Source organism: Rousettus aegyptiacus, unplaced genomic scaffold, assembly GCF_014176215.1.
Source record: "Rousettus aegyptiacus isolate mRouAeg1 unplaced genomic scaffold, mRouAeg1.p scaffold_m13_p_11, whole genome shotgun sequence".
NCBI classification, from domain to species: Eukaryota; Metazoa; Chordata; class Mammalia; order Chiroptera; family Pteropodidae; genus Rousettus; species Rousettus aegyptiacus.
Genome location: NW_023416286.1, coordinates 11,318,556 through 11,345,899, shown reverse-complemented (window position 1 = coordinate 11,345,899; position 27,344 = coordinate 11,318,556). Strand labels below are relative to the sequence as shown.

Here is a 27,344-nt window from a genome sequence, read left to right as displayed (position 1 = left end):
TTAAACTCTGTTCTTTGATTCAGCTGAGCTGATGATAGAATCTAGTGCTTGACAGCATTTTGTTGAATAGAGTGATAAACAGATTGGTTTTATTCCTGCGCATGCTCCAACACACTTGAGAGAAATGATCCCTTCTAACCAACAGTCGTGACCCAAAAATGCTCTGACCTCTAATAAGAATGGGATGCAGGAAAAAAAAAAAAGTGAGATACGAGCTGTTGGCAGCTAATGTCACTTTAAAGATGTGCGCTAGACAGTGTTAGAATCCTGGAGGAAGAGAAGCTCTATTTCCGTTGGAATTCTGAGGGGATGTGACATCATCTTGGGGCTGTTGGTGGCCATCTTGCTTTCATAAAAGGGAAGACCATATATATTAGAATGACACCAGCACAGAGGGAAGTAAGCAAAGCCAAGAGGTCAGGCGAGATGGTTCCTGGTGACATTATGGAGCACCCAGGAAGGTAAATCTGTGACAGAAGCCCCGTAGACTTCCTCATTGGCCAAAACTGGGTCACGAGTCCTTGCCTTGACCAATCGTTACGGGGGAAGTGGGGTGGAGGAGGGGTTGCCGTAACTGGCTTGAACCAATGTGATTCCTTCCAAATGAGCATCCCCAGGAAGAAGGCAGTGTGCTGTGTGAACAACCAACACCATCTTGCCATAAAGGAGAAAGGGACAGAGTAGCCGAGGGTTCAAAGCCAGGGGAGCAGAAGATCAAAGAGAGCACAACATGCAAAGGTGCAGAGCTGTTCTGATGAAGTCCAAGTACGACATCGCTACCTGCTTCTAAACTGGAGGATGCACAGCAGGGACGATCCAAAACAAGAGTACTTGGTACATCTTTCTGCAGCATCAAGTTTATTTCAAGATTTTGAAGAACCAGGTACTTTAATAAGAACCTGCCACCTCCCACAAACATGGAAGAAAAGAAGAGCAGGGGCGAGGAGAAGGGCCGAGGAAAAACAGTCCAGTCTCTGAAGTTTCACCCAGGTGGGGCTGAGTGGTGGATCTGCAGCGAAGGTGGCTTCTCCTCTTGTCCCCCAAGGGGCTGTAGCCGTCTTCCAAGCTCTCTAGGTGTTTTGTGTACGATGCTTCTGAAGGCCAGGTGATGCCAGTCACCTTCATGATGCAAATCCTGTGCAGAGAACGCCACGGCAGTGTGCACACCTCCATCGTCGGCTGCTGGACCAAGTTCTCCCACCTAAGGGGCCTTGCACATATAGTGCATACTTGCATGGCTGCCACCTGCAGTGTGCATCCAACTTCTGGTCAATCTGTACCACCTAGGCTAGGCTTCCTTGATCTCATTATCTTGAGTTCAACATTCAAAACGTAGGAAGCCTGGCTTGACCTCCCAGAGTCTGGTTGTAGCCCTGCCTTGGCCGTCCACAATTTAAATGGAATTCACCCTGTTCTGTTTGCCTTGACCCTTCTTGGACGGCCTAAGGCAGAGCTTTCTCAAAAAGTCCAAGTCGCTTCTCATGGATTCTGGCTTGTTCCTTCTGGGTTTCCGCCGCCGCCGCCGCCCCTGCTGCTGCTGCTGCTGCTGCTGCTGCAGCTAAAGTGGGTGGAGGGGGAGTCCTCAGGGACATACTGGGGGCGGGGCTAGGTTAGGGGTGGCGGTCCTTGACTCTGGCCTGGGTGGGGGAGTGGAGTTCTCGACTTCAGGCTGGTTGGGTGACCTGCAGGCTATTTGGTCTGCTGCCCTGACTCCCGGTCCTCAGGCTCCTGCTTGGCCTCACAGGCCCTGGAGCTCTCTGGCTGAACCTCCTGAGTAGGGAGGGGCAGTGGCCTTTTGGGTCACGGGAACTGCAGCATCCTAACCGTGATGGTACAGCACTCTATTTTTGGTTTTTTGTTCCCAGGATGAGGTACATGGGCATCACATAGTTGTATTTTTCCTTTTTAATGCATCCTGGATCTGGTTCCACTGAAACTGTAGGCTCATCATCTGCTCTGTCACTCAGGGTTCCATGTCATCACTGGGCAGCTCAGTGTAAAGCCTGAGTTCCTTTTCCTGGCCATGTTTAGTCACGGGTCCTGCATGATGTCCTTTAAACTTCCTCTGTCCCTGGGGTTAAGGGTTATCTATTTATTTAGAAACTCTTCCAGTTCGAAAGAGAAAAAATGGCATAAGGTACTGCCCACTTAGTGTCCACTGCCACAGCTCCCTGAAGTTCTTTCTCTTGAAAGGTAGGGTCCTGTGACCATCTTACATAGCAGCACTCACATATTCCATATGTCTACTGCAGGACCATTGGATTTTTGGCCCAGAAGAGCTTTGGGGTGGCATAAGTGGGGCTGTCTGTCCCAAGTGGGGCTGTCACAGAACATACTCAGCTTACTCCCACTGAACCTTGAGTGCTGAGTCCAGAGTCTGCAGTTTTGAACTTTTTTGCATTGAAGTGCACGTTGTGTGGCTTCAGATTCTGTGGATGATGCCCCCTACTGCACAGCAGATGCGAATTGCTGGAATATTCCTCATGTCTCATTCTTGGTCATGTGGCCATGGTCATGGAGGTAGTCTGACATGTCCCCTCCACCAAGGTGCTCCAAATAAGTAGGAGTAATGTGTTTTTGGTGTCAGTCACCTCGACTAACTTTACTGCATTCAGATGATGGGTCTTCATGTAGTTGACTTCCTGTGGCGGACGTCTCTGGAGGCCGGAGGAGCCCTGCTGATTGATGACTTAGATAGCCACCTCTGTCTCGGTCAGAATGTGCCGGCCCAGCCTCACCTGGCGAAGCCGCGCTGGCCAGTGGGGGTCAGGAGCTTGTAATGGCCAATACGGGGCCTCTGGTCAGCTGAGATGGCTGCAAGTCCTGTGACATTGTGACATGCTGACTACGCCAAGAATACTTACAGTGCTACCTATGCTTACTAACTATGCTAACTAACGATACTAGTTATGCTGACTAATACTTACACTGACAGTGCTAACTATGCTTGTTTCCTAGAGCAAGACACCAGTCATGCGCAGGGATAAACCACAGTGGTTTTCTCAGTTTTGGTCTCAAGACTCCTTTACTCTGAAAAAAAATAAAAATAAATAAAGGACCCCAAAGAGCTTTTTGTTTATGTGGGATATTAAAGATTGATATTTACTTTGTTAGAAATTAAAATCTGTAGAATGCGTTAAATAAAGGATGTATGTTAGAATGTTCCTCCAAGATTTGGGGTGGGGGAGGGCGTAGGTTGGTGGATAGTGTTGTATTCTGAAAAGTTCTTATGATTTGATATGTTTCAGCCAAGAAATGGTGCTGCCCTTTGAGAATCACTGCTTTAGTGTAAAATAAATTAACTTGATGTGTAAAATGGTCATTTTAAAAGTATTTAGAAGTAATTATTTTTAAAACCCATCTTCTGTTTACTGTGAGTTAGCCAAGTAGTTGCATCAGAAAATACTTTCAAGTATATATTTATTTTAGCTACCTGAAGGTGTTTTTGTTTGTTTTTAATGGAACTTTGCTAAAAGTGAATATACTTAAAAAAGTGGCTACTTCATATACATGAAATTGTCTTGGTACTAGAGAAATAATGATATGCAAAGCCTAAGAATTTTCATCATTAATTCAATCCAGTTAATTCTTTGCACAACTTAAGTTTCACATTTTAAAAGATATGTTGCTCGTTTTTCTCTAATTAATACAATATGTCAGTATTCTATACAGTTTTTAGAACAGATTTCTGTCAAGTTTTATTTCACTTTAAAATAAACTACTTCAAATCATATGAGAATTGTATTTATTGAGTATATTGAGTATATCGTATCTGATCAGTGTTCTTGAAGAGATTCTTTAAAGCTCTAATCCAGACATAGCTGAAACCTTTTAAACTAAACCATTACACCCTTCAAACTATGCCTTCTATCTTTTTCCATTAGTAGCACATGGAATGAAATGAACGAAATATCTTGGAGGTATTATAATTCAACACTTTTGGATAACATACTTGTGCCTTATTTTTTTCAATCGTGTTTTTGTTCTTAAAATTCATTCATTCTATTTTGTCTTCCTTACCAGCTCCCAACGGCCATTCGCTTTCCATTCGTGAACTCTCTGTGCACCTTTGCCTTTCGTCTTTTATCTGTCACATACATTCTAGTGGTGTTTCGGGCACTACAGGAGGCCTCTACCCATCTCCCCACACACCCAGGTTTTATAAGGATGCACTTTGGTTGGCTTGCTGCATGCTGATGGAGGATGGAACGAGGGCTCACAACCATCCTTCTTTCTTTGCTACCCTAACAGTTCTTGGTTTTATTCTGTTTGCTTTGTGAACATCTTAGGGTTCTGTTTGCTCATTCCTGACTCTGGGCCTGGTACTTGCTAGTCGTCTTCCCTGGAATGCTTCTGTCATTCTTCCCCACCCCTGATTGTCCCCAGGCAGCTCCTGCTCACTGCTGCAGCCTTTTTAGGGTAGTATCCCACATCCCCACCCACGGCTATCTTGGCCAGATATTTTACTGTATATTTCCTTGGTTTCTTTTACTTTATATAATTGCTTATATTTGAATTTATTATGTTTATTTGTGTGTATGTTCTGTTCTTTCTACTAGAATGAAAGTTCCCTGAGGGTAAGATAATCAGTGTCTGTATCTCCATCTCTATGCCTCTGTCTCCATCTCTCCCTAAAACTTAATACATACCTAGTTCAATAAGAATGAAAAATAAAATGCGTGTAGATTGGAAAGGACAAATTTAAAACATCTTTGCTTGTAGCCAGGATGATTACATAGAAAATTCTAAGAAATCTTAGGAAAGCTTCTAGAAGTTAAAAGAATTGAGCGATGTCATAGGATAGGACAATATAAAAACACTGGATTTCTGTATGCTAACAATGAACAACTAGAAGTTGAAGTTTAAAAATATGTACAATGGCATTAAAATACAAATAGGGACAAATTCAGCCAAACAGATCTGCAAGATCCATGCACTGAAAACTGCAAAATATTGCTAAGAAAAACAAATGTAAATAAATGGATCGTGTATGGTTATAAGGTGAACTGTGTCCTTCCAAAATTCGTATGTTGAGGCCCTAGCACCTGCTACCTCAGTGTCACTGTATCTGGAGATGGGGACTTGGAAAAGGGTGTTAAGTTAAAATGAGGCTCTTGGGGTGGGCCCTAATCCAAATTGAGACCAGAGATGAGTGTGCACAGAGAAAAGATCATGTGGGGACAAAGTGAGAAGATGACTATATACAAGCCAAGGAGAGAGAGGCCTTGGGAGAAACAAAACCTGCCCTCACCTTGATCGTGGGCCTCCAGACTCTGAGAAAATGAGTTTTTGTTGTTATAGCCACTGAGCCCGTGGTGTTTTGTTATGGAGCCTTTGCAAGCTAATAAATATGCTGATACATTAGAGATTCGATACTGTTAAGACGTCAGTTCTCAACAAGTTAATCTATTGATTCAGTACAAACCCAATGAAAATCTCATGTGTAGACATTGACAAGTGAATTCTAAAATATATATTGAAAATTAAAAGGAGCTTATTTTAGGCAGGATAAATTGGACTACTACAAATTAAACAGCTTAAATTCAATACTTTCTACAGAGCTCCTGTAATCAAAACAGTATTAGAGTTAGAATAGATATATAGCCCAGGGAAACGAAAAGGGGAGTTCACAAATAAAACCACTCATATGTGGCTACTTGATGTTCAGCAAAGAGGTAAAAGGAATTCAGTAGAGAATGAATAGAATGAATAGACTTTTCAAGAAAGGCTGGAAAAACGATATCGATATGAAAATAGATAACCTTCAACTGCTATATGATATAGACAAAATCATTCAACAGAATCTAAAGTAATAAAATTATAATACTAGAGAAAATTTAAGAAATGAACCGTTGTGACTTTGAAATTCACAAAGATTTTTAACTGAGACAATAAGAAATGTTCATTAAAGAAAAATTGAAAAAAATGCACCACATTAAAATGTAAACTCTGCTGTTTAAAAGACACCTTAAGAAAATAGCAAAAACAAGCCACATAATGGGAGAAAAAAATTATCAATATAATATATATATTTTTTTAGACGAGGCAATCCTTGGTTGACTTCACAGATTGCAAAGACCTTGTCAGTTTACAATCTCTTATATTTTAATTTTACGCCTACAGCACCTGCTCTTCTATCCAAGTACTAACCAGGCCCGACCCTGCTTAGCTTTCAAGATCAGACAGGATCAGGCTTGTTCAGAGTGACATGGCTATAGACTAGTTAAGTATTTTAAAGCACTTATATCCAGAATATGTGGGGGAAAAACCTTGCAATTCAATAATAAAATATTTGAACAGCCATCTCATCCAAAAAAGATATTTGGGCAGTAAACACATGAGTAGCTGTTAAACCTCATTAATCATAAGGAAATTCAGATTAAAACCACAATGAAATATGACTAGACATCTGCTTACATGTCAGAAATGCAAATAAGACTCCTAATAGCAAGAGTTTCGAGATATGTGGACCAGTGGAGCTCACACGTTGCTCGTGAGAATATAAAATGATTACAGGTGCTTTGAAAAATACTTTAGCAGTTTTTTTTACCAAGTTAATCAGAAAGTGACCACATGACCCAACAATTCTACTCCTGGGTATTTATACAAGAGAAATGAAAAAACATAATCCACAAAGTACATACCCATAAGTACACAAATAGTCATAAAAGCCTATAATAGCCTATAGATCACAATTGGAAATAGCCCAGATGTCCATCAACATGTGAATGAATAAACCAGGTGCAACATATGCATTCAGTGAGAATATTCACAATAAGAAATAAAGTGCTGTCACATGAATATGAAAGAACTTCAGGCCTACTGAACAGACGCCAGACAAAAGTACATACCATATGATTCCATTCATACACACTCTAGGAAAGATGAATCTGTATTGCTACAAAGCAGATCAGTGGTATCTTGGGAGCAAGAGTGAGACTTGATTAAAAAGAACAAAGGAGAACTTTTGGGGTGATAGAATAGTATGTTTTGATTGTGGCTTTTGTTTCATAGGTGTGTACAAATTTATCAAAACTTACTGAACTTTATACTTAAATTTGATTGCTTGTAAATTATGCCTTAGCAGAGCTGATGAAAAACAACAAGCAAAACCTTAGTCCCTTCTTCTTACATCTTTGCCAATCAGAATAATCATATCCTTTTCCTCTGATGCTGCCCTTGCGTGGTGTTTGCATTCTATCTAGCAGGTATGTCATTTTATGTTTTCGTAATTCGTTTGTTGTATTTATAGGCACTCATTTAGTTGATGACCTTCTGGATGCTTAGAACTGTTGTGCGTATTATCTTCAGTGCCTGTTACAGTGACTGGCACACAGTGGTTCCTCTGTGAATGCTTGTTGAATTAAATCGACATAAATCAGAATTCGTTGAGTTCCAAAAATGTGACAGATCTCATCTCTAGTAAGCAGGCCGTGAGAAGAGGTGGAGAGCCACGCAGCCTAGGGTAAGATACGCCAGCTCCTTTTGTGTGGCGGGTAAAACCTCTCAGACAAGCAGGGCCTGGGAAGCCAGAGGGAAGAGTTCAGTGGAATCCATATTGCATCAGGATGGGGACCAGGTGAGACTGTGGCCTGAATATTTAGGGTACAGAGGACCAAGATTGACATCAAGCCAGTGGTTAGGACAGGGTATGAGATGACCCATCCCTCACTCCCAACCAGGTGTGACCTCAGTGCATTACCGCCTTCGTCTCAGGCACACTCATGTCATCTCCCAAAGAGGTAAGGACCAGCAGGAGCTCTGACAAGGCCCATGAGCAGGAATGCAGGTTGCGCAGCCACTGAGAGCCAGACTGAGTCTTGAGAATCCTTTCAAAGCAGGCAAGCAGACTAACCTGAGCTGAAACCAAGTGAACAAAAATGTCAAAGCCAGAGCTGTGTGGCTGTCGAGGAGCAGCACAGAGGGTTGCACTCAGCCGCCTCGTTATACTACTTATATTTTCTGGGCCAGCCCATGGGTCCATACCAGAGGTGAAGAATGAGCAGAAAGCCAGGCATCAGCAGCTGTCAGGATCGCTGTCTGTTCCTCCTTCCTAATCTCTGTGGCACAGAGCTACCTGTTTATTTTGTACCCTCTCAGGAAAGCCGTGGTAAGATAATGATACATGCATCAGCTGGCATGTGTGAAACTGACAGAGGACTAAACTTGGGAATATTTTGGGGAAATTTTTAAAATACTGCCATGGACTGTGCCAGTTCTACCTCCTAGATGCATTATCTTCCATCCATCCCTTCTTGTCCCAACCCCCAATGCCAGTGCTCTAGTACACACCATCGGTCCTGGCTTCGGTAATTGTGGGAACCTTATTACTGACCTTCTTGCTCTAATATGTTGACCTCTCATCCATTTTCACCTCATTCACAGTAATTTAGTCAAAACAAAAAATTAATATTCTCAGATGGCTTTCTAGTACATGAAGGATAGAGACCTAATTCCTTAAGTTATAGGATATTTCTCAACATGGCTCCCATCCCCCCAAGCGCCTCGTACTCTTATCACGGTGTCCCTCCAACCTGGAATCTCATTTGTATTCTCTCCCTCCCTCCGTCCCCCCTCTCTCCCTCTCCATCTCTCTCTCCCCCATTCCTCTCTCTCCCTCCCTCTCACCCTCTCCCTCCCTTCCTCCTTCTCCCTTCTCTCCCTCTCTTTCTGTACAGACCCATTCTCTGGGTGTTCAGTTCTCAGGTCCTGAGGGAGTTGATGATCCTCTCACCTCTTTTGTTCACCCGAGTCCTGCGTGCCCCAAGAATGCTTGCAGTGGTGCTTGTGGCTGTGCTGTTTACTCCGAGATAACTTGTGGATTATAGTCCTAACCTTACCCCCCACAGCTTGCCATGAACTATCTCACTTTCATTGTTATTTTCATATTGTTCTAGTATATCCATAGTCTTTGGAAACAAATGACATCATTCTATTTATAGCATCTTGTTTTTAGTAGTGGCATTTCCCTTTACAAGATACAGTAATTCTCAATTGCTGAAAATGTCAAATCCTAGAAAATTTAGCATTCTTATGTCTGATGTTAATGCTGGCAGCAAGCTGCTCTTTTTTCTTAAATGGAAAAAGGTTAAAATCTGTAGGTTTCTGGAAGCCTGGGGGTGGGTTTCCTTTGCCTCAAGTGGCTATCCAAGTACTATTGAACTGGTGTGTGGAGGTGAGGATGTTGGCAAAGAGAAGGGCTAAGTAGCAATTCTGGCTATGGGCAAATGTGGGAAGGTGATCTTGGAGAAGGAAAAACAGGGTCAGCATCTTTCCTGTGTGATTCAATAACAACTCATGTCCACCTCTGTTGAGGCACTTTCAAATTATATTTTCAGTTTTGCCTGATGCGGAGATAATCTATCGATGTACCATTCACAGAGTCTCTACTAGATGTCAGATACTCTGTACTCTGGCTTACCTGTCTGTTGGCTTATCAACTCACATTCTGAGACTGCACCGCAGTGCCTGGCATGTAAGGGATGGTAGTCATTTGTTCATCTAACAACTTATTAAACATGGACAGCAGGACAGGCTTCATACAAGGCTCTGGTGTTTAACAAATTGGGCAGCGGATCTTTACTTCATGGTGTTCCAGAGAATGAAGTGGAAGAGGGCGGCGCGTCCAGTGGAGTCCCCTGGGCCCTTCTAAACACACATTTCGAGTCAAAAATGTGAATCTGGGGCCTCAGGCTATATATTTTTAACAAAGCTCTTCAATTTTTTTTTTTTAAGGTTTCAGAACAACTATTTTATTATATGGATATTTTCATACAGTAATTCCCCTTACACAGAGTGTGTCCCCTTGTTTGCTGAGCAAGTTCCCCTAAGGGTATGAAGTTTCTTTGTTTTTTTTCAATTATAGTTGGCATACAATTTTATATTATTTTCAAGTGTACAGCATAGTGATGAGATATTTATGTAACTTACAAAGCGATCACTGTGATGAGTCTAGTGCCCATCTAACACCAGACACAGTTATTACAATATTATTGACTGTGTTCCTTATACTGTACTTCACATCCCGTAATTATTTTGTAGCTACCAGTTTGTACTTATTAACCCTTTCCCCTCTTTCATTCATCTCCCCAACCCCATTCTGGTCTGGCAACCATCAAAATGTTCTCTTTGAGTTTGCTTCTGTTTTGTTTGTTCATTTATTTTGCTCCTTAGAGTCCATATGTATGTTCTTTAGATTCCCAATTATATGGCATCTGTTTTTCTCTGCTTGACTTTACTCAGCACAATACCCTCTTGGACCATCCATGTTGTTGAAGATAGCAGGATTTCATTCTTTTTTTTTTTTTTTTTTTTTAATGGCTGAGTAATATTCTGTTGTATACGTGCACCACCTCATCCTCCATCAATGGACACCCAGGTTGCCTCCATTCCTTGTGTATAGTAAACACTGCTGCAATGAACATATGGATTCACATGTTCTTTCAAAGTAGTGTTTGGGTTTCTTTGGGTAAATACCCAGAAGTGGAATTGCTGGGTCCTTGTTTGTCCCTTGTTATAGCCTTTGATTTAAACTTTGTTTTGTCTAATACGATATTGCTACTAAGCTTTTTTTTTTTTCATTTCTATTTTCATGAAATATCTTTTTTCCATCTTGTATACTTTTAGTCCATCTATGTCTTTCAAGTATGAAGTGAGCCTCTTCTAGGAGGCATATGTATGGGACTTGTTTTCTTCCATTCAGCCACTCTTTGTCTTATGATTGTAACATTTAATCTATTTAAAGTTATTATTGATAGGTATGTAGTTATTGCCATTTTATTAATTTTTTTATCTTCTTTTTTCTTCTGTTTGAAGTCCATTTAACATTTCCCGTAATACTGGTTTGGTGGTGATAAACTCTTTTAGCTTTTTCTTGTCTGGGAAGTTCTTTTTCTGTCCTTCGATTCTAAATGATAGCCTTGCTGGCTACAGTAATCTTGGTTGTAGGTAGGTCCTTGCTTTTTATCACTTTGAATATTTCTTCCTAGTTTCTTCTGGCCTGCAATTTTTGTTGAGAAATCAGCTGACAGTCTTTTGGGAGGTCCTTTGTAGGTACCTAATTGCATTTTCTCTTGCTGCTTCTAAGATTCTCTATGTTTTTAATGTTTGGCATTTTAATTATGTGTCCTGGTGTGAGCCTCTGTGTTCATATTGTTTGGGACTTTATGCTTCCTGGGCTTATAGGGAAGATTTTTATCATGATTTCTTCAAATAGATTTTATATTCTCTTTCTGCTTCTGGTACCTCTGTGATGAGAATGTTGGTATGCTTGATGTTACCCAGAGGCCACTGGTCTGTTTGGATTCTCTTTTCTTGTTGCTGTACTGACTGGGTGTTTTCTGCTACCTCACCTTCTAAATTGTTGACTCAACCCTTTGTTGACTCAGCCCACCTGGGCCTGCGTCTGGGTTGAGGAAGGGCTCCACACAGAAAAAAAATGGCTTCTGCCAGAGTTTCTGTTTATGAGAAAGGTGCCCTTCCAGCCCTTTCCCTGAAGCCAGACAATTCAATTCCTCCCCATATCTTTCAAACTGCTGCCCAAGCTCTGGAGCCCAAAGCAGCTCTGTCCATCAGTTATTAAATTCCTGCACGAGCCCTTTAACAAGAACACCTGGGTCTCCAGCAGCCCTCCATTTCATTCAGCCACAATCCTCTCAGCTACAATCCTTGCTTGTTTTCACAGCCAGAAGTTATGGGGATCCTCTTGCTGGCACTGGAACCCTGGGCTAAGGAGCTCAGTGCGGGGCTGGGACCCTTGCTCTTCAGGCACCACCTCCATAGCTGAGATACCCCTCTCAACTTTTAACCATCATGAGCGGGTGTGGGACCAGCCCGTTCCTCCTCTCCACTCCTCCTACCAGTCTTGATGTGGCTGCTTCTTTTTATTCTTAGTTATAGGACTTACATTCAACTAGATTTCAGGTTGTTCTCAATGATGGCTGTTCTGTAGTTGTAATTTTGATGATGTGGAAGGAGGTGAGCACAATGTTAACCTATTTTGCCATCCTGACCCCAAAGTCTCCTGTTTTTACTTCTTTAATGTGTCTGTTAGAAAATTTTAAATTATGTATGTGGTTCACATTATAATTTTTTTTTAGAAAATTATGTCTAACCCTTCTGTTTACTGATTTAAATTGGTAATTAATTTTTTTTTATCCTGCACATAGTATTAAGAATTAAATTTTTTAGTCTGTGGCCATGCCACACTGAACAAGCTCGATCCTGTCTGATCCTGGAAGCCATGCAGGGTCAGACCTGTTTAGTACTTCGATGGGAGACCATCTAGGAAGACCAGGTGCTGTAGGAAGCTAAGCAGGGTCGGGCCTGGTTAGTACTTGGATGGGAGATGTAAAAAATGGAAAATCAAAAATAAGGGATTGCAATCTGTGAAGTCAACCAAGGGTTGCCTTGCCTAAAAAAAAAAAAAAAATGTTTTTTTATAAGACTTGCGGTGGAAACCATCATCCCAACCTTACCCCTTCCTCTCAAAGGCAGCTTGTATCACTTTTCTTACTCAGTTCTTTTGATGTTTCTGTCTAAATTTCTAAACAGGATGCTTATATTTCTACCTTTTATTTTTCAATTTTAGGCATTATCCGGTAACTTTCTAGTAGAAAAGGTGAAGTTTTAGTCTCATCCTTTGTACCACATGGCACAAACTTTCTATCTGTCCATCTTCTCATCTTCTCAATGTGGTCGTATCATACTTTCGCCTGTATTGAGATTCATTATTTGCATTACTATGACGCTAATCAAAACTGAAACATGCAGTGCATTTTGATTACCTTTTCTTTATAGCCCAGCACGTTATTTTCTCTGGAGTGAATAGTTGTCCTCATTTCCGTAGTTTTCCAGGTTCTTATCACAGATTAAACTGTGAGTCCTCCCACGGTTTCTCTTCTACAAACATTAGGTAACCTACCAATTTTAGTTTCTTGAAGAAATTTTCTTTATACTTCTGCCGTCTACTCCTGTGTGAACTGGGTTGCATCATTGTCGTCTTGGGAACACCCATCACCAGCCATGGTATTCCTTTTACCAAACATAGAATGCAGGCAACAGAAGATGTATCTGATCAATGACTTGGCTGTGTTTGGAAGTTATTTTCACTCAGAATTATGGATTAATTGTACTATTTTCTTTTAACTTCTGTTGTTTTGGGGAAGTTCCTTAGCAATTATATTTCTCTTTTTTTTTTTTTAAGTTGACCCCTTTGAGCATAGTGTTTTCAAATTTTATGGTCCACTCCCTGTATATAGGTATGGGTCTTTTCTTAGCCTTGGACCATTGGTCTTTTTAAATCTGGGAATTCATGTTTTCCAGATCTGGGAAAGTCTTCAAATTATTTCAACTCTTTTTAAACAATCTGTTCTATATTCCCAGAAGTTTTGTTAATCAGGTGGCCCTTCTGGACTGGGTCCTCTCTAATTCTTTTTTCCAATCTGTTCTTTCCTACTTTTCATCTTTGTCCTTTTACTCTGCTTTGTGGGCATTTTCTATAATTTATAACCTTATGTTTTCACCTCTTTAGAGTTTCTTTCCAGCTATTTTATATATAATTTATAAAAGCTCCTTTAGTTATTTGAATGTATTTGTGTATGTGTATCCTGTTTTTATTTCATGGATGCAGTATTTTCTTTATGTTGGCATAGATATAGGTTTTTTTGAAGTTGTCTTCTCCCCGCATCTCCCTGCATATTGCTTATATCAACCAAATTGCATTGCTCATTCTTTTCTTTAATACTAGATGTTTTTCTCATATGTTTTGTGATCCTTGGCTGTCTGCTTATATATAAGATTGTAGCACTAGGAAGCTAATTGGAATATCTATGGGGTATGTAGAACATATCAACTGTGGCTTCTCTCAGGAGTTAGTTACCTGTAGAGTTTTCCTTGGGGAAAAAGAGAGTGTCAGTATTTTTAGGATTTTCCTCTTGGTGATGATCAGATGCCACAGAGAAGAAGACCCTTCCAGATTTTTTTTTTTTTCTGGAGCTGTATGTAGCTATCAGAACACTTAAGAATCAAGCTGGGGAAAGAAGGCTAGGAGTCTCAGTATTCCGTATGTAATTTTTCATTTTATCCTTCTGCTTTTGGTATTTACTGTTAGTCATACCTGATAAGTCTCTTGTCCAGAGACGTTTTTAATTCTTTAGAATTAAATCATGCAGTCTTCTTTCAGAGCTGGAGAAAAATGGTGCCCTGGGTGCTTGGTATAGGAGAGATCTGAGGGTCTTAGTTTGTAAATTAGCTTTTAATCAGTCCTTTTTTTTTTTTTTTCCTAGTGCTACCTCTACTCCCTCTTCCAGAGGAACATTGGATTCCATCAATTCCTGTGCCTTTTGGAGGTTCTGTGATATGCTGTAAATGGAGCCGCTTCTCTAATTTCCTCACTGACAGCTTGTATTTCAGCTTTCTCTGAAGTTTTGTGTTACCATTTGTCTGTGTCCTTTTTCAGAATCAAAGAGCACTGTTGACTCTTATTCTCCCTCTTTGTCCTTCTGAGTTATGAGTTTATTTTATCCATTTTATTAAGAGATAACATAAAGTGCATATAGTGCACTAATCTTATATTTATAGCCTAATGCTTTTGAAAAGTCTGATCACCATTCAGATTAAGATACATTTCCAGATGCTATACGGTCTTCTCATGTCCCTTCTAAGTCTGTATCCACTATTTTTATTTCTATCATCAAACACTAGTTTTGCCTGCTCTTCATCTTTACTTGTATAGAATCATTCATATAGTATGTGGTCTCAGTATGAAATCTTATATTTGGTTTCTTTTGCTCCAAGAATTGATGAGATTCATCAGTGTTGCAGGCACCATTTTTGTTTTGTTTTTGTTCCTTTTAATTCCTGTGTATTATTGCATCCTATAAATATACCACTATATATCCCTTCTGTGGGTAGGCATTTGGATTTTTTCAAGTTTTGGGGTTTTGTGAATAAAGTTGCTATGAATAGCACCGTACATGTTTTTGGTGTGTACATTCATTCATTTCCCTTGGTTATGTGCTGACAAGAGGAATTGTTGGGTCATAGAGTGAGAGAATGTTTAGCTTTAGTAGAAATTGTCAGTTTTCTACTTACATCAGCAAAACATGAGTTCTAGTTGTTGTCTTTTCTAACATTTGTTAGTCTTTTCAATTTTAGCCATCTGGTAAGTGTACAGTCATACTGCTGTGGATTTTTGTTTCACTTCTCTGAGGGAATAGTATATTGAATACCTTTTTCATGCCATTTAAATATATATTTTTTGTGAAGTACCTGTTCATGCTGTTTTCTCATTAAAAATAATAATTATGCCTTTTTGATAATCTTGTTAGAGTTATTTTAATGGAGTTTTGGGAGAGAACAGGGCCAACTGCATGTGAGTAACTTGCCACTTTTAACTGGAAGTCAGGTAACTTTAAAGCTTCATCTAGATATTTTTTTCTCATTCTCGTTGTCTCCAATGCGTTTTTCAGATTCATTTTTAATTAGCTCTGTATAATCTGAATTTATATTATAATGAATTTTAGAATGACACTCTCGGTTTCAACCTTAAAGATGTGTGATAAGAAACTAATTTCATAAAAAACTGAAACAAGATCATTATTCAGTAGCTGTATTCTGCCCAATTTTTTTCAATTTTAAATTACAAAGATATTTAGGACCAAGAGCATTGTTTATAGATCCATTCAACAAGTACATTCTGAGTACTTTCTCCATGTCAGATCTAATAGTATCCGTAGACAATACAATAGTGAACAAGGCAAGCAAGGTTCCTGTCCTCTTGAAATATATTTAGGTAGGAGAAATTGATAATAAATAAGTAAATGAATAAGTAATATAATTAAAGATAATAATTCCTGTTTTGCAGAAATGGAGCAAGAGTCACAAAATGGGGAACCTGCCGAAATTAAGATCATCAAGGAAGCATACAAGAAGGCCTTTTTGTTTGTTAATAAAGGACTGAATACAGATGAGTTAGGGCAGAAGGAAGAAGCAAAGAACTACTATAAGCAAGGAATAGGACATCTGCTCAGAGGAATCAGCGTTTCATCAACAGACCCTGAATACACAGGTCCTGGGTGGGAATCTGCTAGACAGATGCAACAGAAAATGAAAGAAACACTACAGAATGTGCGTACCAGGTTGGAAATTCTAGAGAAGGGTCTTGCCACTTCTCTGCGGAATGATCTTCAGGAGGTGCCCAAGTTATATCCAGAATTTCCACCTAAAGACATGTCTGAAAAGTCACCAGAGCCTCAGTCCTTTGGTTCACCTACTCAGCACACTGAAGTAAATGGCAGCACCTCAACTTCAAGTACAGGGTCAGTTCCTGCACCTAGTTCTTTGTCCATACCATCTCAGGGTCATCCAGCAGAAGCGCCTCCTGCTTACACTCCTCAAGCTGCTGAGGGTCACTACACTGTATCCTATGGAACGGAATCTGGGGAGTTTTCATCAGTTGGAGAAGACTTTTACAGAAATCATTTTCAGCCAACTCCCCTTGAGAGCTTAGGGCTAGATGCAGATGAGTTGATTTTGATACCAAACGGAGTACAGATTTATTTTGTAAATCCTGCAGGGGAGGTTAGTGCACCTTCATATCCTGGGTACCTTAGAATCGTGAGATTCTTGGATAGTTCTCTGGATACAGTCCTAAATCGTCCTCCTGGGTTTCTTCAGGTAAGTTGAAGAAAAATGTAAATATAATTTGAAATATGTGTAAAAGGCACCACTTTTGTTTGTTAATATTTATAATGTTTCTAAGACAGTAAATACAAAAAGATCATTATGAGTTCTCATTTCTTCTAAATATTTCAGAAATTTATAAACCTTGAATGTCTGTGTTTGTGTTTGATACCCTTTTTTTTTAAATATGTAGTTTTGTTTTAGTATTAAATTTGTGATGACAGGGATCAGAGTGTTCTTACATTTTTGATTCTTTATATGAAGAGGAACCTAATAACTTTAATTTCAAAAGGGATTTAGGTAATGTGTGGATGTATTTATGTAACAAATTACTGTAAATTTTCACAAATGATATCAAGCGCCAGCTGAGGGTCTGAGCTGGGCTAAACCCAGCCCAGTGTCTAGAACAGTGGATCTCAACCAGGGTCAATCTTCCTCCCTGCCCCCTTCCCTGGGATCTTTTGGCAGTGTCTGGAGAGTTTTTCTTGTCATAACTGGGAGGGAGGAGTATACTACTGCTGCTGGCATAGTCGGTATAGGCCAGGGTTACTGGTAGACATCTCAATAGGAGAGCTTCCATTAATGAAAAAAATTAAACCTCAAATGTCAATCATGCCAAGGTTGGGAAACCCTGGTCTGGAAGAAGAGACTCTGATGATAATTTAGGATGAAATTCTAACATCCCAATCACATCAACTTACCAGGATGCCCTTGGTCCCTGAGCAAAGACATGCTAAATAAAGGTTATTGTGAAATTACTGAGGTATTGTAAAGGTGGTGGTCTGAAAACAGTCTGTTTAAAAGATGAGACATTGGTATGGGGAAGATGGGCTCTTAGAAATGAAGACTCAGTGTACAGTGGATATAACAAAGGAGTTTACGTGGAAGGGAAATGACTGTTCGAGCAAGGCAGGTGCCTTGGCCCAGAGTCTGAATGTGTTTTAGTTACAACACTGGTTATCTAGACTCGTTTTCTCTTTTGTTGTACTATATTTTCAATTCTTTTGTAGCTTTTACATGGAATCAACTTGAAAGTTGTTTTAAAATCATTGGAGACTTACTAGGGATATATGAAGCAGATATTTGGGAGCATTGTTGAAAAGAAGACTTAATTACTGGACAATGAGACTATTGTGAATCCTTATTTTAGGAAAGAATCCTTGAGGTTAAAAAAAGGCTTATTGACTGCGATTGCGAGAAGGCTGATAAGAGCTAATAGTTTTTGCTGATCTGGTAATGTGCTGCATTATAACAATAAATTTTTAAAAACTTGAGACTGGACTATTGGAGGTGTGGGAAATAAGCATCAGAAACAGTGTATCTGGTTACATGAGCTCAACCATTAAAATGAACTATTTTCTAGTAAAATTTGTCCAGTCTTAGTGCTTTTAATTTTGTTTTTACTATTTCTGCTTTTGTGGTGCTAAATGGAAAGTAAAGTTAAACCCAAAATAATTTGTCTCTCTAAGGGGCTCTCATTTTACATGTATTCAGATATTTGTCACAGTGTCCTAAAAGGGGGTTACCATGTGTTTGTTTACTAAATAAACACTTTATGTTCTAAAAAACAACCACCATACCAACTAAGTATCAGAAGTTAGATAAAATTTTTTAAGCTGCAAAAATCATTGTTGGCCTATTTAGGAAATGAGAAATTAATTTGCTTTTAAGTAGGCAGACTTATAATTCTAGGGCTTCTAAAAACTATTTTTCTCTTGGTTTTAATTTTAATATACTTTTTAAACTTAATAAATTTGTAGTCAGTTTGTACAGGACTTGAACATGAGATTGTCCTCTGAAAGTGAAACTGAAAGGAATCAGCCTATGCTAGGTGAGCTTACCAGTCAGTAATAATCTATCCTGAGAAAGGCCTGTGAAGTTTTATTTGAGATTTGGTGGTATTCCAGTTCAATCATGGTGACAGAATGTAGTTAATCTTAGAGAATCACTTTGCCAGACTTAAGTCATTTAAGTATGAACTTAATAATTTTTTTTTTGTTAAATCCATACTTCTGCTGTTATTTTCATATTTTTATTTAGATGTGCCATTTGTTAATTTCATAGTTATTGAAATTGAGGGAAGGATGTATTTTTTTCTAATACAAGTTAGAATACATAACTACTCAAATTTAAATAGTTTGTGTTATTACTTGAAGTCATTTCACATACCACAGATGGTTACATCATACTTTAGAAAAACAGGTTTTCCAAACACAGTTTTTCACAGTAATGTTTTATTGTAACTTTCGAAGTTTGACTTTTGTAAGAGATGGAGAGTGGCTTTTGAGACAACTAAAAAATATAGAGAACCCACAAAAGAAAAAATTTAGAAATGTTTATTAAGTACTTTCCAGGAAAGAGTCAGACCTGGATGCCCTGATCCCTGCACATTACAGTCTGTTGGTCAGAGATGATCGTCATATACTAGAATTTTCCGTCATTGACATGAACTCTTTTGTGCTCTTTGACTTATGTTTACCAAACAATATTTTGATAATAGATTGTTCTCACAAGAGTCTTAATATTAGGAAGAGCAACGTCCTGAATGAGGAGCACAATTCTGGCCACGTAAAGAATGTAGCCGAATGAATGGAAATGAATACATTTGGCTGTTTTTATTTAAACTTGGTCTCTGCTGGATTTAGATCTCCAGAAAATGAGCCTAAGTCTCAAATCTTGGTGTACTGAGAATCTGACCTCCCCAGGTGACATATACCAGGGCAGCTTTGTGTCATTTCTGTTTAACTTTGCAATGATAGTGAATCCACAAACATAACTCAGTGTTTTATTCTAGCCTCTGTCCTGCCAAGTTCTCTTGGGTTTAGTAAATTCTACATATTTAACATTGTGAATGCTGAGTTTCTAATTAAAATAATTGCTCAGCTTCTGTATTACCAGATCGCATGTATTTAAATCATAGCTCCACATTTTAGTTGTTGCCTCTGTGCAGTGTAATTAACTTCTCTGTGCCTCAGTTGTCTTGTATATAAAATGACAGCACTAACCAACCTAATGGCATTTTTGTGAGGATTAAATCAGTACATGTAAAGTACTTGAAAACAGTTTTTTAAAAAAATTTCTACAAAGAGATGTTTAATTTGATGATAAAGAAAACTTTAGTTTACTCTGACCATTATTTATTTAAAACTGGACTCATTATTGGTTGACAGTGGGCTATTTAAGGTCACCAGTTTTAAGACTTTATAAATAGTGGAGCAATAACATTTTTAGCACAGTTCTTATGAGTGGTTTGTAGGAAGACCAGACTATTAAATGGCTAATTTTTATGGGGGCCTCATTGATGCCAGTGGTCCTATGAAGCCTTGTAAAATACCTTTTAAAGTTTAACATGTTCGTTTTCTGATAGAACAATTGTAAAACCTTGCTGATAACTTAGTTCATTCATTGATTTTTTTTTTTTAAATAATTCTTTCAGGTGTGTGGCTGGTTATATCCTCTAGTTCCTGATAGATCTCCAGTTCTTAAATGTACTGTGGGAGCCTACATGTTTCCTGATACAATGTTGCAAGCATCAGGATGCTTTGTGGGAGTCGTCTTGTCTTCTGAATTACCAGAAGATGATAGAGAACTCTTCGAGGATCTGTTGAGACAAATGTCTGACCTTCGGCTTCAGGTAACTTGTGTGATCGTCTTCAGGATGAAAATCTACTTTAACATAAACCTAGGCAATTTGACTTTGGAGCCCACAATCTTAATCACTATTTACAGCATATTCCAAACTTGTATCTTTGAGCACACAAGCAAATTAGTATATAATACATTAGATGGAGATAAGAACTATAGAAGAGAGTGGGTAACAAAAAACAGGAGTCCCGGTGTGGGTGAAGCAGGTGCAACTGTAAATAGGAGGAGAAGGTGATATTTGAGAAAAGACCTGAAGATGACTCAGTGCTAAATGATGGTGCAAGAACTCATGGTCAGAAGTTGCCATTAGGTCCTTTCTGTGTGAGGTTGGCTGAGAGGCTGTCTGAAGACAGTACATGATGCTTAGGTGATCCGACAGACCACTTGGCCTGGCCTGTATCTCAGATCACGAGGAGGCATAAAGCCAAGCACTTGAGTTTTGCATCCTGCTATCTTGCAGAGATGAATCAAGATTTTAGAGTCCATATCAATTATTCATTCATTTGTTAAACATGTATTAGTTGTCTGCCATGTTGTGGACCCTGTGCCAGGTGCCCAGAATGCAGAGCTCAGTCAGCTGGGGTCCTGCTTACTTCTCAGGATGCCTGCAATCTAGCCAGAGGTGCATGTGCATGAAATAGCAATTCCAAAACAGTGTTCTAAGTTCAAGGCAAAGTTATGCTTATGCCTGGGTAATGAGAATTCAGAGGACATCGACCCGGGCTCAGGGTCACAGAGGCTGCCAGACATGAAGAATGGGTAGACCTATAGTGATGGCACCCTGCCTCCCTCCTCCAAACCCACTGGCTGAATAATTGCCCTCTACAACTCTGAAATCCTTTCTAGATGCCAGAAGAAAACACTTCTTTTTTCCCACAAATTTTTTGTTTTATTTATTTTGCTTTTTAGATTCCACATATAAGTGAAATAATATGGTATTTGTCTTTCTCTGACTTATTTCTCTGACTTAACATAATACTCTAAGTTCATCCATGTTGTCAAAAATGGTAAGATTTCATTCTTTTTTATGGCCAAATAATATTCCATTGTATATATGCACCACCTCTTTATTCATTTGTCTTTTGATTGGAGCATTTAACCCATCTACATTTAAAGTAATTATTGCTAGGTATGTAGTTATTACCATTTTATTTTTTCTGTTTGTTTTTGTAGTTATCTGTTTTTTATTCTCTTGCTTTCTTCTCTTGTATGTTGATGGTTTTCTGTAGTGTGTTTGGATTTCTTTTTTTTATTATTATTATTTCTTGTATATCTCTTGTAGATCTTTGGTTTGTGATTACCATGTGCTTCATCTATACCAAGCTATGTTTATAACAGTCTATTTTAAGTTGATGGTCACTTGAGTTCAGACATATTCTAAAATCACTACTATTTTTACTCATCTCCTCTACATTTATGTTTTTGTCATTAGTTTTTACTACTATTGTGTGTGTGTTTGTCTGCATTCCTTAATTTACTGTTGTAATTACACATGATCTTCCTATTTTTGCCTTTTAACCTTTGTAGTAGCTTCAATGTTGGTTGATCCACTGCTTTTATTAAGTATTTTTCTTTGTCCAATGAGAATTTTTTCTTTGTGATATTGTCTTAGTACTTTTTGTTTTCTTCCCTTTCTTCTTAAAGGAGCCCCTCTAACATTTCTTGTAATATTGTTTTGGTGTGGTGAACTCCTTTAGCTTTTTCCTGTCTGGAAAGCTATCTAAATGACAGCCTTGTGGGGTATAATAATCTTGGTTTTCATCACTTTGAATATTTTGTTCCAGTCCTTTCTGGCATGCAAAGTTTTTGTTGAGAAATCAGATGACAGTCTTATGGGAGCTCCTTTGCAAGTAACTAGCTTCTTTTCTATTACTGCTTTTAGGATTCTCTCTTTGTCTTTAATGTTTGGCATTTTAATTATGATGTGTCTTGGTCTGAGCCTCTTTTGGTTCATCTTGTTTGAGATTGTCTGTACTTCTTGGACTTGTATGTCTATTTCCTTCACCATCTTAGGGAAGTTTTCTGTCATTTCTTCAAATAGATTTTCAATCTCTTGTTCCCTCTTTTCTCCTTTGATGCCTCTGTGATACAAATGTTGGGATGCTGGATGTTGTCCTAGAGGCCCTTTAAAATAATTTTATTTTTAAAAAACTTTTTTCATTTTTGCTGTTCTGATTTGATATTTTCCTCTACATTGTCTTCTAAATTGCTAATTTGATCCTCTGCTTCATTTAATCTATAGTCGATTGCCTCTAATGTATTCTTCATTTTAGTTATTGTATTCTTCCTTTCTGACTGGTTCTTTTTTTTTTTTTCTATATCCATTTGTATGTTTTCTAGCTCTTTGTTGAAGAAGTTCTCACTGAGTTCATCTACTCTTCTCCAAAATTCATCAAGCATCCTTATAACCAGTGTTTTGAACTCTGAATCTAATAGATTGCTTGTCTTCATTTTGTTTAGTATTTTTTCTGGAGTTTTGTCATGTTCTGTCATTTGGGACATGTTATTGGTCTCCTCATTTTGACTGTATTTCTGTGTTTGTTTCTATGCGTTAAGTAGATCGGCTACATCTACCAGTCTTGGCAGAGTGGCCAGATGTAGTAGGTGGCTCAGTCTCCCTGTTCACCTGAGCTGAATGCTCCAGGTGTGTCCATGTGTGAGTTGCATGTACTCTTCTGTCATTGCTGAGCCTTGATTGCTGTTAGCACATTATTAGGTGAGATTGACCCTCAGACTGACTGGCTATAAAAACCAGCCATGGCTACAGCAAACAAGCTGTTGCCTGGGGGCTGACCTTATGAAACAATTCGATTTAAATGGGATCTGGTACCTGCTGAGTCCACCCCTTGGGTGTATTGTTTGTGACACTGACTGGGTGGTGCTCTGGTGTGGTCTGAAGCTGTTTTGGAGACATCTCTTACTGGTACTTGTGTGTTGGTTCTGGGGCTTGGGAGGGATTCAGGCACAAGCCAGGGTCAGCCGCTGCCTGTGCTGGTCTCGGAGGCTGTACTGTTAACTGAGACTGGCTGCCACCAATACTAGGCTGTGGGCCACTTAGCAAGAGGTACAGGGCATGCTGAGGCCAACTGCTGCTTATCTGAGGTTTGAGGATGCTTAAGAGACTTTAGAAAAATCTGCAGTGCGGGTCATTTGGGAAAAACAGCTGCTAAAAGAGGTTCAGGTAATGTACAAGTTGGGTGAGGCAAAGTCTCAGAGAATCACTAGGGTGGAGGCTAGAAGAGTGTTGTCTAGGTTAATGGAGACTCAGATATGGTGCTCACTTGCACCTGCAGGGTGGGTAGGGGGAAGGCTCAACTAAGGAACCAATACCATAGCCCTGAGAGAGCTGCCCTTCCAGCCTTTACCCTGGAGCCGGAAAATTCAGTTGCTTCTTATATGTCCCTAGTGCTTTTTGAGCTGCTCTCCCTTCCCTGGAATTTAGGATGAGTGTGTATTTGCGAGTGGTCTCTGTTCAGGTCCTTTAAGAAGATCTCTGTGTCTACAGCAGCCTTTCGTCTTATTTGGACATAATTCCCGCTGATTTTCACAGCCAGTCGTTTTGGATAATCCTCTTCCTGGCACTGGCACTCTAGGCTGGGTAACTCTCACTTCTTAGGGGGGATATCCACCGCTGAGATAGCCCTCCTAATTCTTAACCTCCACACGTGGGTGTGGGAGCTACCAGTCTTGATGTGGCTTCTTACTTATAGCTTTAGTTACAAGAATTCTGTTCAGCTAGTCTTCAGGTAGTTCTCAAGGGTGTTGATTCAATAATTTATTTGTAATTTTGATGTGATCATGGCAGGAGGCAAACACAGAGTTTACCTACCCTGCCATCTTGACCAGAAATACATTTACAGTATTTATGCAAGAAAATCTACATACAGGTAGACTTGCCAGTTCCAACCTGTGTTGTTCAAGGGTCAACTGTAGTTTCCTTTGATTTCAGTCTTGAAAAATTTGTTCTTGTTTTCTCAGGAAGTTGAATGTACTTTCAATTCATACCTATATTTAAAAGGTCAAAGGTTATGGGAACAGATCATCAGCAAAGTAAAAGGTCAGAGAGTCATCTTGGCCTTAAGTTATATGAACAAACTTTATATGTGAATGACCTGGCAATCAACTTATACTTTAGTATAGTCAACACTAAACATTTAATGTATGTTAACAAAACTCATGATCCCCATACAGAAATATGTGTAGCCTGTGTTCTCATGGAGGGAGATTTACAAAGGCAGGAACATAGTTAGATGGATATGAGTTTAAGTCTTACGTTTGCTGTTTACTAGCAGAATGAAGTGACATTCTTAAGTACTCCAGATCTATTATGGACCTGTTTCGCCCTCCACTCCTACATTTCATTGAACCTATATTACTGGGCTTTAGGAAAGAAATTAAACCAACTTTTAGGTTATATTTTACTTCTCTATTAAGAGTTTTATTTTTTGGTTATATGTTATTTTTAGTTTGCTTTTTTGTACCAGAACTCCAACTGTAAATGAAAGTTAGTTACTAGCTATAATTTTGATTTGTCTTTTTCACTCTTAAGTAGTCTTTATTGAAGAAGATGAACCATCTGGCTTGGGTTAGAAGTTATTTTTACTCAAGATAATGGATTAATTGTACTATTTTCATTCAGAAAAGTGTATTTGAGCGGACTACCTTTAGTTTTAAGTGCAAAAAAAATCAGCAATCAGCTTTGCAGCAATGCAGAGTATAACTGGACATGAGTTTTATTAATTGCCTTTAAAATTATTTAGTGTCATATATGTTCCTAGCACTTAGTATTTGTTGTATAATTTAAATGTAGCTGTATCTGATTTAATGGTAACTTATACTGATAACTACTATAAGATTTTTATACCTTGTTTTTTTTTTAATATATCTTTTTATTTTTTAGTTATAGTTGGCATACAATATATTAGTTTCAGGTATGCAACATAGTGATTATACATCTATATCACTTGCAAAGTGATCATCCTGATAAAATCTAGTACCCCTCTGACACTGTACATAGTTATGACAATATTATTAGCTGTATTCCTTTTGCTGTACTTTCTATCTCCATGACTGTTTTGTAACTACCAATTTGTACTTCTTAATCCCTTCCTCCTTTTTCATTGACCTCCCCCTCACTCCCCTTCCACCCCGTCAACCCTGCTCCCATCTAGTAACCTCAAAATGTTGTGTATCTACGAGTTTCTGCATTTTTTTATTTGTTTGTTTGTTTGTTTTGTTCTTAAGATTCCACATATACATGTAACTATATGGCATTTTTCTTCCTCTGTCTGACTTATTCCATTCAGCACGCTACCCTCTAGGTCCATCGTGAAATATCTTTTTACATCCCTTTACTTTCAGTCTGTGTGTGTCTTTTCATCTGAAATGAGTCTTTTGTAAGCAGCATATGTAAGGGTTTTGTTTTCTTATTCATTCAAACTTGCTGTCTTTTGACTGGAGCATTTAATTCTTTTTCATTTGAAGTACTCATTGATAGCTACGTAGTTATTGACATTCTTTATTCATACTTTTGATACATAATTGTTTCTTGTTAAAGAAGTCCCTCCAGCATTTCCTGTAACACTGGCCTGGTGGTGATGAACTACTCTAGGTTTTTCTTGTCTGGGAAGCTCTTTATATATCCTTTGATTCTAAATGATAGCTTTGCTAGATAATCTTGGTTGTAGGTGCTGGGTTTTCAGCACTTCTAATATTTTGTGCCAAGCCCTTCTGGCCTATTAAGTTTCTCTTGAGAAATCTACTAACAGTCCTATGGGCGTTCTCTTATAGATATCTAATTGCTTTTCTCTTGCTGCTTTTAAGAGTCTCTCTTTGAATTTAACCTTTGGCATTTTAATTATGATGTGTCTTGGTGTGGGCCTCTTTGAGTTCATCTTGTTTGGGACCCCTGAACTTCCTGGGGTTGTATGTCTATTTTCTTCACCAGGTTAAGGAAGTATTCTGTCATTATTTCTTCAAATAGGTTTTTAATTCCTTACTCTCTCTCCTTCTGGTATCCCTATGATACAAATGTTGTTATGCTTGATGCTATCCTAGAGGCCCCTTAAACTATCTTCATTTTTTTGGATTTTTTTTCCTGTTGCTGTTCAGATTGGGTGTCCTCTGCCACCCCATCCTCTGTGTCCCTGAGTCGATCCTCCATCTCATCCACTGTGTTGATTCCCTCTAATGTACTCTTCATCTCAGGTATTGTATTATTTATTTCTGATTGGCTCCCTATTGCTTTTCATCTCCAGTTTTTTCACTGAGTTCATCTACTCTTCTCCAAAGTTCCTTGAGCATCCTTATAACCAGTGTTTTGAACTCTGCATCTATTAGATTGCTTGCCTTCATTTTGGTGAATTCTTTTTCTGGAGCTTTGTTCTGTTCTTTCATGTGGGACATGCTTCTTAGTCTCCCCATTTTGGCTGCCTCCCTGTGTCTGTTTGTATGTAGGGCTTCTAAGTCTCCTGGTCTTAGTAGAGTGGCTTTATGTAGTAGATGTGCTGTGAGGCCTAGTGGCACAGACCAGAAAGGTTCCAGCTGCTGGCCAAGTTCAGCTGCAGCCTGTGTACCTCTAGGACCACCTGGTAAGAGTCACCAGGCAATCCACATAGGGCTGTCACCCGTGCTGGGCTTCCAGGTACCTTGAGTGGCCAAGTCAAAAATTGAAGCCAGCAGCCACTTGTGCAAGGGTTGGGGCTGCTCAGCAAGACATACAGGACCCACTAAGGCCAGATGCGACTTCTTTGGGTTTTGTGAGTCTTTTAAGGGATTTTATGAAAGTTTGCAGCAGGAGCCAAGACAGCCCATTTGTATGGAATAAATACTAGAACCAGCTTGCGTAGGCCCACAAATTGGGAGAGGCGGGGTCTCAGGGAATCCCCTGGGCAGAGTGACCTGCGTTATCCATGTTTTTGGAAACTCTGATACCATGGCGCCTCTGTCTGCAGGCTGGGAGCGGGGAGAGCTCGACAAAGGAACAGTGGTGTCTGTCTGCACCTCTTGGAAAAAGC

At 39.1% G+C, this 27,344-nt stretch overlaps 1 protein-coding gene across 3 annotated transcripts in view; it reads left to right on the top strand.

Annotated features, from left to right (window-relative positions):
• The window catches only part of SPART (spartin), a 49,735-nt gene that overhangs the window by 7,673 nt on the left and 14,718 nt on the right, over positions 1 to 27,344 (top strand). Inside the window, exons 2-4 of one of the 3 annotated variants that reach the window (XM_016151063.2) lie at positions 14,286 to 14,348; positions 15,866 to 16,677; positions 20,120 to 20,317. In XM_016151063.2, the coding sequence (XP_016006549.1) occupies positions 15,868 to 16,677; positions 20,120 to 20,317 (1,008 nt within the window). In that variant the 5' untranslated portion in view covers positions 14,286 to 14,348; positions 15,866 to 15,867. Of the gene's footprint in view, positions 1 to 14,285; positions 14,364 to 15,865; positions 16,678 to 20,119; positions 20,318 to 27,344 lie in introns of all 3 variants that reach the window. The other 2 variants (XM_016151064.2, XM_016151062.2) reach the window with 2 other exon arrangements.